The sequence below is a fragment of the Arvicanthis niloticus genome, chromosome 27 (genome assembly GCF_011762505.2).
Source record: "Arvicanthis niloticus isolate mArvNil1 chromosome 27, mArvNil1.pat.X, whole genome shotgun sequence".
Lineage (NCBI taxonomy): Eukaryota > Metazoa > Chordata > Mammalia > Rodentia > Muridae > Arvicanthis > Arvicanthis niloticus.
Window position 1 is genome coordinate 4,759,340 of NC_133435.1, and position 16,990 is coordinate 4,776,329.

At 46.5% G+C, this 16,990-nt stretch overlaps 1 protein-coding gene across 1 annotated transcript in view; it reads left to right on the forward strand.

Moving 5' to 3' along the window:
- The first annotated feature begins 1,897 nt into the window (after positions 1–1,897).
- The window catches only part of Endod1 (endonuclease domain containing 1), a 29,033-nt gene continuing 13,940 nt past the window's right edge, over positions 1,898–16,990 (forward strand). The window contains exon 1 of the mRNA XM_076926055.1: positions 1,898–2,418. Coding sequence (XP_076782170.1) covers positions 2,119–2,418 — 300 coding nt within the window. The 5' untranslated portion in view covers positions 1,898–2,118. The remainder of the gene's footprint in view (positions 2,419–16,990) is intronic.

The following is a 16,990-nucleotide window of genomic DNA, read 5'->3' on the forward strand; positions in this document are numbered from 1 at the left end:
CCAAGAGTCCATGGAAAAAGAGAGGCTCAGGGTGACCAGGCAGAGGCAGCAGGGACAGACTGAGGGATGTTCCTGAACATCCATCCCTGTGTGCTGCTAAGACAGCCTTCCCTTGGAATGAGCATTCAGCAAACATTTGAATTAGCCTTCCCATTCTGTAATTTTTTTCTCTCTCCTCTGGAATCTTGGGACAAGGAAATTTTTAATTTTTCAAAAGCAAATTCAGAATTATAGTTTTATCCTTGGAAGGTAAGTATGCGAGCAATCAAAAGCAAAATGAAAAGCAGTGTCTTTTGCCATGAGCACAAGGAAGGCAAAGTTGACCGAATCATCAATACTGGATGTTGTTTATATCTGGCGGCAACTCACAGGAGGCTGAGATAAAACTGCAGCTATGGGGCTGAGGTAGTGGGCCAGAGATAGGTACACAGCTAGAACCCTGTGTGTTAGAGCTATCCACACTGGCTCTCAGTGGCCTGATATTCACCAAGTAGGCTAGGCTAATCTTCAAACCCCAAGAATTTACCTGTCTCTGCTTCTCAACATGAGATTACAACTCTGTGCCATTTTGCCTTGCTTTTTTTTTTTTTTTTTTTAAACGCAGGTTTTGTGCATCAAACGCAAACAGATTCTCTTGCTTGTATCTGAACCACCACCGACAAGGTTACATGGCAGTCACTGTGACCACTAAACCATCTCCCGGGGCTGGTTTTGCTTTTCATCCCTTCTGGACTATTCCAGTGCATCAGTCTTTGCTTGGAAATATGATAGAAGACCCAAGCTTTCAGTGATATGTCTTACTTCTTTTGGTTGTTCACTCATTTGTTTTTTTGAAACAGGGTTGATATGTAGCCCAGGCTGGTCTTAAACTCTGTTTTCCTGGCCCCTGCTCTCTAGTGATGGGATTACAAGCCTGCATCACCATTCTTGGTTCCCTAACCTAATGCATACAATTGTTTACGAACCTCAGCTTATAATCCACTAGTGGCTCAGAGAAAACATTTAAATCGTTTTTAAATTTTTTTAATTAAATTAATTAATTACTTCATTTTGAGACAGGGTCCAAGAAGCCCATCCTGCCTTTGAGCTCCTGGTCCCTCTGCCTCTACTTCCCTGTTGCTGGAATGACAGGCGCACACCACCACAACTAGTTCTATACTGAACTGGGGGTGAGACCCGGGGCTTTTGACCTACTAGACAAACACTCAGCTCACATCCCAGGCAGATTCCTCTGCTCTTCATCCTACCAACCTACCTCAAGTTCCTCCCCGCATTCTTTTCCCTTCTGGGGAAGTCTAACTTGGGGCTGCCTTCCTCCTGGTGTGAGCTCAGATACCATCTTTTCAGGTCAACTTCCTTACACTGTATCCTAAGGTCCTGTAGGAGTCACTCAGTGGATCAACACTGGGTTGTCAGTGATTCCGTAAACAGTCTGTTTTTCTTTTTTTAAAGGTCCCCAGAGACCCTGCTCTTGCTGGTTATCACTATACTAGCTGGAGGTGGGGGTATGAGGGGACATGTAAGCAGTGGGAGGAATAAAGGGTGTTGGCTGTCTGGTTCCTTTCTGAGTTTTGGTTTGACGTCTAACCCTCATACCAAGTAAACCACAGCGAGGCTGTGTTGTCTAAGAACTTCCTTTATCAAGTTTGTTTGTTTGTTTGTTTGTTTATATTTGAAGCAGGGGCTTACAGAGCCCCGTTTAGCTATGAATTACAGATCCCCCTGCCTCTACCAACACGACTGGCTTTACCCGGGTTTCTTAACTGGAGTCTGATGCGGAAGGGCAGTCTCTGTCTTCTCTGTGAGCATCCCCCCGCCCCTGTGCATCCCGGAGGAACCTGGTGCACGCAAGGTCCGGCTTCTCAGCGCCAGCCTTGGGGACCGTCCCTTGGGCTAAGCCAGACCAGCGCGGAGGAAGAGGTCTGGCAAACAGCAGCGCCGCGGCAGGTGTCCGGTCTCCAGGGGCGGGTGCTGCCGCAGAAAGCCGCGGCCCAGCACTGCAGCCATCTTCGGGGTGGAGGCGGAGAAGGGGCGCGGCCTTGGCCCGGAGCCGCCCCGCCGGAGCGGTGCACCGCGGACTTCCCTGCTCCCGCGGCGCCCGGCCGCGCAGAGGCCGCCATGGGCTGTGCGCGTTGGCTGGCGCTGGGCGGCCTCCTGGCCCTGGCGGGGCTGCTGCAGGCCCGGCTGCTGCTCCCGCAGCAAGCGGGGTTTGGCGAGTGCGACCGCTTCTTCTACGCGGGGACCCCGCCCGCCGGGCTGGGGACCGAGGCACACGTGAGGATCTGTCAACGCTTCGCGGGTTCCGAGCGCTTCGCCACTCTGTACAGCCCGGGCCACCGCATCCCCGTGTTCTCCGCGTTTCGCGCTGCGCGCCCCGCGTCCCGCAGTGCCGAGCAGCGCGGGCTGCTGGAGCCGCAGGTAAGCAGGGCTCGGCCGCCCGGGGATCTGAGGTTCAGATCCACCCTGGAGTCTTCCCCCCAACACCCCAATTGCAGCCTGCCTTGTCCCGGTGGGAGTCTCCACTTAAGCCGCAGGGGCGGGAGGTTCCCTAGGGAGATGGCCCTCCCTCCTCTTGGGCGCAGACGTCTGCAGTGTCTGGTTGGTTTCCTGGGTAGTAGAGAACATGGACTGTGAGACAACCCTTGGTGGCCGAGACCAGGCAGATCCGCGGGAAGCACAAGCTTCCCAGGCCCGCCCACGTTCCCTCAACAACATAGGGGCAGTGAGCAAGTTCACCCCATTTTACAGGAAGCAGTTCCAGGCAAGGGGGTTGAAGGAACTTGCAGAAGACCACCCAGCTGGTGAGATGAGTGAGCTGGTCTTGAGGCTAGAAAATCACTGCCCTTTCTGCTAGGGGAAAGCTTCTGACAGTGCAAGGACTTTGGAGAAGCTCAGTGGGGTAGTACCCACGCAGAAAGGACAAACCAGTTTTTCCTGACTCTTCGTATCTGTAGATTATCGGACCATTGCAATCATGTCACCTTTCACAGTGTTGGGTCTGTCTGGTGGCAGGGATCAAACACAGAGAAAGGCTTCTATGGGCCATTGCAGAACTCTGCCAGGTTTCCTCAGTAAGACACCTACCTGTCCTGCCCGTCTGTCTTTGACCTCTCCCCAGTTTCCAGCCCTGTGTGCCCTTGGTTCCTGCGGGCCACCAATACAAAGCTTCTGGCTTTCAGGTGTCTCCACTTGAAAGTGCCGGTTGTACCTCAATCTTATTTCCAGCTACCATTGACCAGGCAGGTTTCAGGCAGTCTGCACCAATATTACCTTCTTATATCCTTCCGTGCCCAGCGGCCTGCTGTAGGGACCTTTGTGGCCAGGCCAGCTGAAGAGTGTGTGCATGTATGGAAGATAAATGCTGATCTAAACTTACTTTCCCCCAGGGTACCCCTAGGAGTTCTTTATGTTTCCCAGGTCTGGGAAGAAAGCAGCAACCGAGACCATTCTCACTAAGTTCGTTAGCATCTAGAGGACACAAACATAACTCTCATAAGTCATGAGAGTTCTGAATATACCCGGTGACCACCTGCTGCCTCCTTGTGTGCATTCAAATCCTGCTTCCTGGAGACTAGCTGTTGACCCTGTTGACTGGTGAGGGCTCCAAGTTCTCCAGAGACCCATAAGTACTAGCTGCTGTTGTGATGCTCACAACACACATAATTTAACCAAGGTAAACAGAGACCTGTTAGACTGAATCTGTTGGTAAGGTGATAGGGAAAGCTTAGGGTCTGCTTGGCAGAGGACAAAGGAATTTCAGACTGGTATTGTATGAGATGGGCGTGGCAGATTCTTGGATCATTGCTTGGGAATGAGTGGGGCAGGTAAGCTTATACTGGATTATGAGCCCCAGAACCCAAGGACTCAGAATAAAGAGGAACCATGGGAGAGAGGAGCACTAAAGGAGTTATCCGAGGAGACTTAGGCAGAGCCTGGGACCTGTTATTAAGGGAGTCATAAGGAACAGGGTTTGACAGTGGGGCTGTGGAGACCCTAGGTGGAGTGATGAGGCGAGGCTGAGAGGTCGTGGTGGAGCTCCAAATGGCAGCTGGAGCTGTGACATGCCCTGACTTCTGAAAAGTACTGGAGGCCTGGGCTGTGGCTCAGAGGGTAGAGTGCCGGGCATACTTAGCCATATGTTTTTATCCCCAATACTGCATAAAATGGGGGTCACCCATATAGTTCCAGTGCTCGGATCAGAATGTTAAGGTCATTCTCAGGCTGCATAGTGAATTCTAGGCCAGCCTGGATTACAAGAGACTGTCTTAGAACAAGTAAGTTCAGCACCCCACACCCTTGGAGAGTTGCCAAGGCTGAGAACTAAGGCTGCTTTTCCCTGCAAGATGGTGGGCTCCACAATACCCTACCTTGAAGTCAGCAAGAGGATCCAAAGAACACTGAAAGGGAGGGGAGGGGAGGGGAGGGGAGGGGAGGGGAGGGGAGGGGAAGGAACAGAAGGAGAGGGGCGAGGGGAGGGGAGGGAAGAGACAGAAATTCAGGTGGTCTATGGAGCCATTGCAGCAGGCTGTCCCAGCTTCTGTTTCAACACCGGCCTCTCAGCCGAAGACTGCACTGTAAGTTTGGCTCAGGGCTCTGTGTGCTTCTAGATGCTTCCAAGAAGTTTCTATTGCCAGTCCATTTGTGCCCACATCACCTTATGAGGTCAGCATATCAAGAGGTCCAGGAGGAAGACAGGGAGTTCAGCCCTGGACAGTGAGTCAGGCAGAATGGCACCCAGCCCAGCTGGGCAGCTCTCGGGCAGCCTGCAGTTTTCCCTGAAGAAGGCTTCTGAATGGAAGATGCAGATGTGGTCACCAGTGCTTAAGACCTTTGAAGTGTTGAATTGCAACACCTTGGGGACAAAGTTCAAGCAGCAGGTCCAGCACTTTGATTTACAAGAGCCTTTGGGTTTTGGGGATCCTGGCCAGGCTCAAACTGTCTTGTCACCACACCCCATGGGAATGTTGCAAGGCTGGCATTACCTGTGGTCCCTAGGAATGCCTTTCTTACATAGTTCCTGTGAACCTTGACCTTTCACCTGTTCCCATCCCATCCTCACATCTTTGCTGGAATAATTTCTCCCCAAAGTACTCTCCAACGGGATAGATCCTCCCCTAAGCTGGGACCACACTCCTAGGCTCTCCTCTGCTAATCTCCATCTCCTAACCTCCACAGGGTTCTTGCCATGTAGCCCAGGCTGTCCTCAAGTTCACCATCCTCCTGCCTCTACCTTTCTAGTATGGGGATGGTGAGCCACCATGGCTGATTTTTTTTTTTCTTCTTCTCCTCCTCTTCCCTCTCCTTCTGAAACAGGGTTCTGTGTAGATCAGGCTGGGATATACTCAGGGATCCTCCTGTCTCTGCCTCTTGAATGCTGGGATCAATGTGCCACCACACCCAGCTTTGATTTCTTCATTTTTATATTTACTACAATATTTTGTAATTGCTCTGTCTGTCTGTCTGTCTGTCTGTCCATCCATCTGTCTGTCTCCCCTGCTTGAGCCCCAGAATTCCAGCTGAGGACATAGGACATTAAATTACTCGTTCTTGCATACATAGAGCTTACTTGGCACAGAAAGAATTTAATAGGTGATGAATCAGATAGCTATGAGCTCGGTGGATCACTCAAGCACAGTGGTAAGTGGCTCTGCTTGGATGTTCTTGGTGGTGTGCTTCCCTGGGTCACAAACTTGTCCTTATTGCTGCCAAGGAGCCCTGCTGTCAACACATTTATATGGGTAGAGCCCAGGACCTTTCTCTGTGGCCTCCCATCCAGCACCAGCTCTGGGCCTTGAAACATTGCAATGATTTGGTTCCCATCTGTGTTCACAGGCCCCAGGGTCCCCAGCCCTACAGTCTAGTGATAAGCAGAAAGCGTTGAGGGACAATGGAAAGGGAAGCAGAGAAAACCCTGAGGTCTGCTGGAGAGCAGCAGATGGGAAAACCACCTTGTGTTTGCAGATACCCAAGATTCCAGAATCTGAGAGCAGTGTTAGACTTTAGGAACAAAGTCAACACCTTGATGACAGATGAAAAAAAAAATTTTTTTTTTGTATCTGATACTAGTGTTTTCAAAAGTATACTTGTGCCCAAATCCAATATGAAAGACCCTGTCTTATAAACACAAACACTACTGTAAGGGGACTGGCCTTACCAGCGGTGATGGCAGTGTACATTATTGATCTTAGAAAGATACATAAAGATAGATTTGTCACTGTCTCCTCGTTATTGACATGATATATTTGGCCCACGTCTAATTGGAGTCTGAGGCCATACAGTTTGTATCTGAACACAGGACACATTCCTTGTAGTCTGGCGTTCTTAAATACCTGGGGATTCTCCTGTTTCTTTCACATGAGAATCTTTTTTTTTAAAAAAAAAGAATTATTTATTTAGTTTATGTATGTGAGTACAATGTATCTATCTGTCTTCAGACACATCAGAAGAGGGCATCGGATTCCATTACAAATGGTTGTGAGCCACCATGTGGTTGCTGGGAATTGAACTCAGGACCTCTGGAAGGGCAGTCAGTGGTCTTAACTACTGAGCCATCTCTCCAGCCCCCACATGAGAATCTTAACCTTTACTTTTACTCTTCCCCCTTTCCACTGTCACAGACAAGTGAAAACATGCATGCAGATGCAGAAATGCTGTTCAACCTCCTCTGGCTCTGAGGTGATGGGGATGGTTCTGGTGTGCCTTGGAAGGTCACATTTCATATCTTAGCAAATGCACCCGAAGTAGTCTCACTTAGAACCTGGAGTCCTCCGACTTTAGTTCCTGACAGTTGCTTTCTGCCTACACACCTGGAAACAGTTGGCCACAACATTTAATGTAATGTAGATTTAGCCCCTCTTCATTGCATCAGAGATCAGGTTATAGAAGCTGAAAGTCGCTGTGTAGAGGGCACAGCAGACATGGGCCTCACTTCTTGACAAAAGGCTTGGTTCAGATTCCTGGCCTATTGTATACAAGCTGTGTGACCTGTGTCTGCCACCCCTGTTTTCCCTGTTTGTTTATTAGAGGCAATAGTGGCGTCCCCTGTAGAGTAGATAGAGTAGAACTGTGACAATACACAAGCCTATGTAATAGCATGCAGTGTAGCACTCGGACTGTACAAACTTATAGTAAGTAGTAATGTATGTACTTTGTCAAGGCCTAAAGGGTTCTGGGTAATCACAAATGCACACACACACTGGGCTAGCTGGATGCCTTTTGCACTCCCACATAGACTTGTGAATAATCTCAAACTCTACATCCTACATCATGTCAGTGCTCAGAGTTTATATGGGGAGAGCCTGAAGGATGAGAAATTGGATGCATGTGTGCATGGATAGATGTGTGCATGGATGGATGTGTGCATGAATGGATGTGTGCATGGTAGATGGATGTGTGCATGAATGGATGTGTGCATGGTAGATGGATGTGTGCATGAATGGATGCATGGGTGCATGCATGGGGGTGGGGTTAGAATACAGTGATAGAAACGAGCAACACACACAGGCATCAGGGATACCTTCACTCTCTCTGGTGCTGAGCAACCAAGAAGTGTCATGTCACAAACAATGAGCAAGAGTATTTGAGAGCCTGGGTGAAGCTGGACATGTAGGACTTGGGGAGGGCTCCCAGACAAATCACCTGCTGCTTCCTCAGAGAGCAGAGCCCTTTCCTGAATTGGATCACTCATGGGAATTAATCTACGGGCCATTCTTAGGATCAGACTAAGGGCTTGCTTGCCCTCTGTAACCTAGTGGTAACTCTCCATGCTTAATCCCTTACTTTTTGAAAAGGTCTTTACCATCAGACTTTTTTTTTCAAATCAGGTAATAACTCTTTGCCCCAGTGACCCTTGTTTTATAGTTTAAGAAACTCGTATTCAATGTGGCTAATTAAGTTATCCAGGGTCACTCAGCTGGCGACTGGTAGAGTCCAAGCTGCCTGCTCTGGTGCTGAGCAACCAAACCCTTTAGCTCCATTGCTTGTCTATCATGCCACTTTCTACATAAATTGCCAGTTGGGCTGGCAAGATGGCTCAGCAGCTAAGGGCACTTGCTGCCAAGCCTAAAGACCTAAGTTCAATCCTTGGTACCCACATGGTGGAAGGAGAGGACTGATTCACTGGCTTGTCCTCTGACCTTTACACATGCTCCCACCCTGCCCCGCCAAAAAAATTTTTTTTTTGCTTTATAAAAAGGGAGAAAGCACAGGTGTGGGTTTGTGTAGGTGGGAAGGATCAGAGAAAAGTATACTTAGCATACATAGCATGAAATTTTTTCAATTAAAATATTTTAAAATTTTCTTCAGAGTTCAAGCCGTCTGACTAGATGTGCTGTTTTGTTGGCTCGAACCAGTTTTGTTTGGTTTGTTTATTTGTTTTTTTGTAGGCTTCTGGCTTTCCCACAAGCAGGTGGCTCTCAAAATCACTGCTTCAGACTGCCGATGGCTTAGCTTTTGGCTCACAGTGATTGGATGGAGCTTTCCATGAGACACAAGCATTTTAATATCTGGGCTTCTAACTCCTCCCTTTAAACTCCCAGTGCTAAGAGTAAAACTGAGGCAGCGCAGCTTTTGCCTCTGGGAGTTTTCCTCTCTGTAAGAAGCACCGCAGTCAAGGGGAACTGGAATTTTCCCCATGAAAATTGGATGCATTTCCTATCCACTGAGCAGGCTCCTTCCTTTTCATTCCACAAAACTTGGCATGAGTCAGAGCAGCGATTCTCTTGGTGTTTGTTCATGGAAAGAGAAGAGAAATGTGGGCACGTGGTGCTTGCTTGTAATCCTGACCCTAGCTGTCAGAAGGCAGGAGCATCAACTTTGTACAAAGTCATCCTGAGCTATGTAGTGAGCTTAGTGACCAGCCTGGGCTGCATGCATAAGATCCTGTCTAAAGGAAAAAAAAAAAAAAAAAAAAAAAAAAAACAAAAACAAAAATGTAGCTTACCCTGAAGGAATCATTCCAAAGGCATTATCTAAACATATATATTAAATATTATGTTTGTGTTAACTTATACATTAATTTCAGATTGTCCGGAGCTGAGATTGCCTACTGTTAGCAGAGTCACACAACACCTTCACCCAGAGATAACTGAGCGTCTGCTATGCTTCATTGCTGAGATTAGATCAGTGACCCAAACAGACAGCCTTATCTGCTGCCTGGGGGCTTAATATCTGATAAAGAATACAGAAGTAAAATGAGTAAGTTAAAAACAATGAACATACCAGTAGTTTTAAGCATTGAGGAAAAAAATAAATTAACATAAGATATCAGGAAAAGGTGAAGCATGAAAGGGTTTTCTTGCAAAGAAAATTGAGAATGTAACTTTTGGGAAGGGAGGGAAGAAGCCATTTGAGTGGATATCTAGGACAAGAACATTCCAGGTAAAAGGCTTTGTAAGTGCAAAGGCCATCGGCATGCGAGATCCTTGCATGAGGAAGAACCAAGAGGTCAGCTTAGCTGTGGGAAGCTTAGCAGGAGATGAGTTCTGGACGAGGGGAGGGATGCTGGATCACTCAGGTCCTGTGGGCTGTTGGGAGAAATGGGGTTTTCCACCATGTGAAATGGAAAGCCCTCATGCAGAGCTCTGAGCAGAGGCGGACACTGTGATCCAACTCATATCTACTAGAATGGTTTTGGTGTCGCCATAACAGCCTTGTAGGACCAAGAGTAGAAATGGAGACTAGTTAGGTGTCTGTCTTTCAGCAAGAGACAGTGGTGTCTTGCTAGGTCAGAGTTTGGAGGGCTGTGACATGACAGTGTGGTTCTCAGTGTGTTTTGAAGAAAGGTCTAGGGATCTTTGGGTAAGAGGATGGGTGGAGTTGTGGATGATGCAGTGGAATTCCTGTGACTGACAGGACAATCCTGGAAGAGCCAGTGTGAGAACATACCAAGAGCTGGTTTTGCCTGAAAGGGCAAGAACCCTGTGGTGGTTACTAGAGGTGAGAAGCATGGGTGGGCTGCCATTTGATGAGTACAGCTTAGTGACACTGGATGGATTTTTCCTAGAAGTCTGTACAGTGTGAGCCTACAGTTGGTGATGCTGTTCATCACACAGAGAGGGTGGTTAATAGTCCTTTGTTTCACGGCTGCTGCTGTGGTAGAATGCTGTTCTGCTGCTGAAAGCCATAAGGGATAAAGACCTTATTTGGTTTACAATTCTGGGTTACAATCTATTATTACAGGGAAGTCAAGGTGTCACCCACCCACAGTAAAGAGCAGAGAGCAGTGAATGAATGCACCTGTGCCAGTGCTCAGCTTGCTTTCTCCACTCTCGTACATACTGAGCTCCACTGCCTAGGGAATGGTACCGTCCAAAGTGGGTGTGTCTTCCTACCTTAACCTAATTAAGGTAATCTCCCCACAGACAATTCTCAGAGGCTCATGTTTCAAGTAATTCTAATTTTGTCAAGTTTATAATTAATACTAACTGTAGCTTGTCTTTGCTACTTTGTGGGTTCTTCCGTCTTCCACCCTTTTAACCCCCTAACAGTAGATAAGAGAGAAAAGGGATAGAGAGGAAAGAGAAGAGATCCTTAAATAAAGTCAGGGGTCAGGAAAGGGGTAACATTATCGTTAGACTACTTCCTGCATTGAGTTCCTCGGGGCAAGTTTGATCTTTGATGGTAGGATATCTAATTTCTTCTTGTTTCTTCTTTGCACACTACTACTTAATCACAACCAACAGCAACCAACAACCCACCACCTCTTGAGGCTCTAGCATTATATGTCTTCTGAAAAGGCCCCAAAATTCCAAACATCAGACAATCTTAGAACTACCTGCAGCTGCTAAGATCACACCCCTGATGGAGCATGAGGAAAATCACAGTCAGCTGCTGTGGACACTCTGAAGCAGCCCCATACTCCATACCTGGGACTAAATGAAAACATATTCTTATAATATTCCTGTGTTTTTCAAAGAAACCCAAACACTCCAAAGTTGTCCTATAACTTGTCATCTAAAGAGGATAGATCTCATGTCACTCACTGCAGCAAAAATACACAGACAAAAAGATAGCTTGAATGGTGTTATACATGCTTGACACCTTTGCATGTTGACACCAAGGTGTTCACATGCTCCAAAACTACTCAAAATTGTACATATTGTATATGTTTGCTTCTTGATGTATTAGTCATACCTCAATAGATCTCTCTCTCTCTCTCTCTCTCTCTCTCTCTCTCTCTCTCTGTGTGTGTGTGTGTGTGTGTTATGTTTGGTCTTGCTTTTGGACATTCCAAATGTGAGATACCTTCAAGGTTTCAGTGAAGGTTGCTGTACTGTCTCTTCATCCCTACAGGATGTCTAGATTTTCAGGGAAGTAAAGCCATGTCAGCCTAACACATTCTGAAACTGACTAAGTCAGTAATGGAGTGGGCCCACCTCAAGGACCAGAAGAGGTGATACAGGACAGAACTACCTTACAATGTGGAAGAAAGAAAGGAGATCAAGCCGCGCGCGCTACATAGAAGTCAGGCAAAGTACTAATGGGCAGTTCAGCTTGAGAGGTGACGGGAATAGGTTGTGGCCAAAGGTATCACCAGGTTGCTCAACTCATGGAGGGGAAGCCTAAAGCTTAGTGACTTTTCTTCAGTCAAGGGCATGGCTTTCAGTGATGTTTCCTTCTTCTGTACAAACATTCTGGCTTTGTATGTGGTGGGCTCGTGGCTCATGACTTCATCTAGGAGCTGAGAATCTGTTTTCTATAGGGTCCTGATCTTGTGGTTTGGTCTGGGCTTTATGATAAGTTGAATGCTTAAACAGGCAAAGATCACAAGGAAGAGGAAAGGAGGCACTCATGGTTAACAGACCGAGTTAACCATGCCTATGGTGTCAGATAAAAGTTTCAAGTTATCAACATGTGTCCATGACTCAGAGGCTAAGACAGCAGAAGGGGCAGACACAATATGAAGAGATGCTAAACCTTTAGTGTGGTTTCAGTTGTCCATCAAATACCTTTAGGGGCTAGAACAAGACAGCTTCTTTAGCAAAGCAGGCGTCAGGTCCATGTGAAGTAACCCAGACTGGTCCTTATTCTGTGTCACTGTGAACACATAACTGGACAGAAACAGCTAAAGGCAGGAGAGGTTTACTTTGGCTCATGATTTCAAGAGGTTTTAGTCCAGTGTCATGGGAAAGACATAGTGGAGGGGTTCTATTATTTGTGTATGGAGCATCAGACTAAGGACACGCAATCATGTAGTCGGGGACCAAGAAGCCCAGAGTGGCTAGGTGCAGCGATGGAACCTTCAGAACCTAGCTCCAAGTGCAGAAATCCCTTTCTGGCTGTAGGAAGCATACTGACAACTTTCATCTTTTCAAGAGCCCATCTTGATTCTTAATCCACACTTCAGCTTGGCCAATATGCTGTCCTGTGGCATTGTAAGAGGGTAGTAGGGGCTCCAGGAACCCTGCAGGTCATTATCTTAACATTCTTAATGAAGGAAAGGAGTACAGCCAAATCCAATCGTTGACTGACTGGACTAGTATGCATGACTGAACAGGTCCCTCTAAGGAAATGACCCCCATCTGTTTCATTTTTGTTACCCTGAAAAGACGCAATTTAGGGGAGAAAGAGGTTAATTTGAGTTCATAATTCCAGGTCACAGTTTATCATTGTGTGGAAATTAAGGCAGAAACTTCAGACAGCTAGTCATAGCACATCCATAGTCACGAGCAGAGAGATGGGAATTCATTCATGTTTGCTCTCTTACTTGTGCTCAGCTCTATTTCTCCACTTTTTATACCGTTCAGATCCCCCTTGCCTAGGGAATAGTGCCACCCATAATGGGCTTGGTCTTTCCATGTTAATTAACTGAGGATAATCTTCCACAGATATCCACATTTTAACTCAGTGTAGACAATTCCCCCATTGAAACTCTCTTCACAGGTGATTCTAGGTTATGTTAAATTGTCAGTTAATGCTAACTATTGCAGCTACCATGTGTGTTCTTGAAAGACTGAGCATCCGCTGTTGTGTCAAGATGAATGGAAGCATGGGAAATGAAAGCTGAGTTTATGAACTCATCTCTTGTCCTCGTTCTTGGGTATCTCTGTTGTATCTGATGTCATGGAAACAGCATCAGACACATCTATGTAAATGATGAGGACAGTTCGAGATAGCCAGTGGCCTTCCTTTCTGCACCTGAGTGGCACTAACTTCACTCCTGTGACCTTGCCATCTCAATTCTGAGACTCATATACCTAACTTTTGAAAGCTGCAACTCAGCTTCCTGATGGTTAAAGTCAGCCCATCCCTCCTGGCCCCAATAGTCCTTCTCTGCCCTCACCTGAAGCCAGAGAAGTCCTCAGAACATTCTCCTCATTTCTTTAGGGTGCCCCATTTCTTTTTGATAAGACACAGCTCCTTATCAAAGCCCACAGGGTTGTCCTGCTTGCCACTACCCTCCTCCCATCTTATCTGGGCTCACATGCCTTGCCATGCTCTCAGCTCTGGAGGCCAGGGCTTCATTCTGATTATTAGTTCTATTTCCTTTGTATATCCCATCACATGGCCTTGGTATACACTTCAATCTCTCTGTATTGCTTTTGGCTTTCTGTAATATTCCTAGTGAAGTCAAGTGCGCATATGTCTTAATTACGGTTTCTATTGCTGTGTTAAAACATCATGACCAAAGGAAGCAGCTTATAAAAGTTTAATTGGGCTTATGATTCTGGAGAGATAGAGTCCATGATGGTGGAGTGACAGAGGGCTGGAGCAGCAGCTGAGAACTCACATCTTGATCCAGAAGAGGAAACAGAAAAGGGCACATTGGGAATGGCATGAGTATTTTGAAACTTCAAAACCCCAACTGTCATACTTCCTCCAACAAGATCATACCCCTAATCCTTCCCAAACAGTTCCACCAACTGGGGACCAAGCATTCTAACATATGTACCTATGAGGGCCATTCTCATTCAAACTCCACATCAAAATACTCTATAATGTCACCCCTACACTTGTCTTTTCCGGCATGTTACAACCACACAGCTATTTCTGTGACTGAGTACCATATGTCTTAACTCCAGGTCCTACTGACACTGTCCAGGACTCTGGTAGCTCCTCCCTGGACATCACTGCCTAACTCTGGGGGTAGCAGCCTTAGGTGGTATAGGTTAAATGTCTCTGTTGCAATTATTCAACTATTTTTATTTTAACAAAACAGCCACAGACAATATAGGAATACCCTATTTATGAAAGGGTGTAGGTCAGATTGGCTCAGGGAATGTAAATTTCCAGCCCCTGATTTAGTGTAACACCAGTACTCAGTATATTTGTGAATAACAGATGTCAACAAATGTCAGCAAATGCTGAGCACTTAGCCCCCGTGGTTTGAGTAGTGTCAGTAGTGTTTGAAAGCGGTGCTGTCCTAACTTCTGTATGGCCCAGCAGCCAAACAGATCTGAGAATTTGTAAGCTGAGCCTTTGGCTGATGGTGGCCCACTGCAGTCGTTATTTATACTATTTAGATCTTTGAATGTATACAAAAGTAATATTTGCTCATGATCAAATTTTATTTTGAGATTTTCAAAGCATATAAAAAACAGATCTCATGACTCAAAAATAACCAGTCTTTGTAGATTGTGTATGTGTAGATATGTGTGTGCAACAGTCTAGAAATTTCCATTACACCTACAGATGCATGCACCATTTCATACTCCTCATATTAGTAACCAAGGTTCTATGATGCCTCAACAAAGATGTCTCTCAAGCAATTTGTCACACCCCAGGAAGAGGGTATAAGGGCCCTATCAATGTGTGAACTTATAGAGCAGCAGAAACAATTTACTAAATATCTTAACTTAGACATAGAAGAGCTAGGGGCTTCAAATGCAGTCTACTCTAACCTACCTTTCTTTCAGAAAAATGTATGACTCACTGATGACTAGAAACAGCCCCGCCCTCCTTCCCTTTCCTATGTTTCTGCAAAGAGAACTATTGTCTATTCATCGTACAGAACAGGAGATAGTGAGGAGTCGCCATTGCTCAAAGACCTGCAGTCTGTACAGCAGCTGTCCATATTTTCCATATTTTTTCCTCATTCCGTTTCCATCCCATCTCCTTTTCCTTTATCTCGTGTTAGCATGGAAGCCAGAGCTTCGTATGTGTTAGGCAAGGTCTCCTTGGCTTTGGTGCTTCATTTTAATGATAATCTTATATGGAGATGCCTTCCATAAAAATGTTCTGCGTTTTCAGATGGATCTGACATTGGCCCCTCAGGTGGAGTCCTTTGCCCATCCAGCTCCACCAGGCTTTTTGCTGCTGTCCTCTGAGATGCCCTTCTCATCTCCCAGCTGCAAGGACCAAGACAACTCACCTCTGCACTTGTTTTCCCAGTTTTCATCCTGGCACCTAGAAGTTTGCATTTTCTACATTTTATCCATACCAGGCTTACGGGGTTCTCTAATAACAGGATCCCTGATATTTAGCCTCACTGATGCAAGAGTTGTAGACTCATCTATTTTTAATCAGATGCACTGGTACATAGGGGTGGGGTGGGTCTGACTTGAGAACATTATAGAAAATTCACAGACATAGGAAAGGAGACAAACTACTCGGGTCTCAAAGGAAGCAGGCTGGGAAATTTCAGGAAACCAGATGACTGCAATACTTAAAGTTTTGTTTCCCCACCCCCAGAATTAAAAAATATTTATGTGTTTGTGTTTATACCTGGTGGGGTGGGTGTAGGTGTGCGAGTGCCATGGTGTACAGGACACAGCATGCCTGTGGTACTCAGGGGAACTCTGGGGCAGCAGTTCTCTTCTTCTTCATGGGATCCATGGATTGAACACAAGAATCTGCATTCTAACAAGAACCGATGTGTTTGTACGTGAACTGAATTCGGAGAACTAGCGATTTAAGAAGATGTTAGGAATGAGGACTCCTAACTTTAGCTGACACTCTGAATTCAGCACCGCAGTGACTGTCAAAAGTAGTTGCTCTCGAAAAGCAAGCAGTGTCCAATGCAAAAGAGACTCTGTGTCATAGGGAGGAACCCAAGACAACTGGGTTTGTAACCTGAGAGGCTTCTGCAAGCTGGAAAGGCCTGAGAAGAACCAGGCTCTTTCTTAAGTTCCCAGGAGATTGAATGGGGACCTCAGCGAGAGCAGGGCCAGCCAGAGCAGTCCCCAGAGAGCTGGCTTGCCCTGGTGCAGGCCTCCCCTTGGGGCTTCCTTTCCAACACTGACTGCCAGCTTGGAATTGGTGCGTTCTATTTTAATTTCTTTTTCAAGAAAAAAAAAAAAAGTCTCAAGTGTAAGGGGCTTCTTTTTTTCCCAGGGATTCTGAGTCAGTTGATGAGAAGCTGGTCAGAGCATCCGTGCAGGTCATACAGTACTTAACTCATGGGTGTGCCCAGGCTGGCTGGCTGCTGGAAGCCAGAGCAGGAAGGTGTGTGTGGCCAGGGAGCCCAGAGGAAGGTGATTCACCAGGAAGAAGGCCAGCAGGCCCTTTTCAGTACCAGACACTCAGCACAGGAAATGGAAACCTCTTGATTTCTGGGTCTAAAAAAAGCAGAAGAAAGAACATTAGCATCCATCTAAATCTTCTGCAGCTGCTTCTGTTCTCAAGGGATTCGGGATTACAGATGCCTAATAGGGAGTTAGGCAGGCATATATTTCTTTATGGGTAGGTCAGTGCTTTCTTTTTCCTGTCTGTCCCTCCTCCATCCAGTGTTGCAAGACTGCTGTTTGAGGCTCCCTGGATGTCTTTTGTTGTTGTTGTTGTTGTTGTTGTTGTTGTTGTTGTTGTTGCTGCTGCTGCTGCTGCTGCTGCTGCTGCTGTTGTTGAAAGGCAGTTCCTTATTATCCCTGGTGAGATGTTTGGATGGAAGCTTCCTGGCCCCAAAGACAGTTAAATCCAGTGTGTGATCACAGGGAGCCTTTCTGCTCTAGACAGCACTGGTAAGATCATCTATCTGATTGGTGGTCAAGCTCAAGGTTCTTGCCCTTCCAGGTAAGGAGGGACTTCTTCCACCCAGTGGTGATAGGCAGGGAGT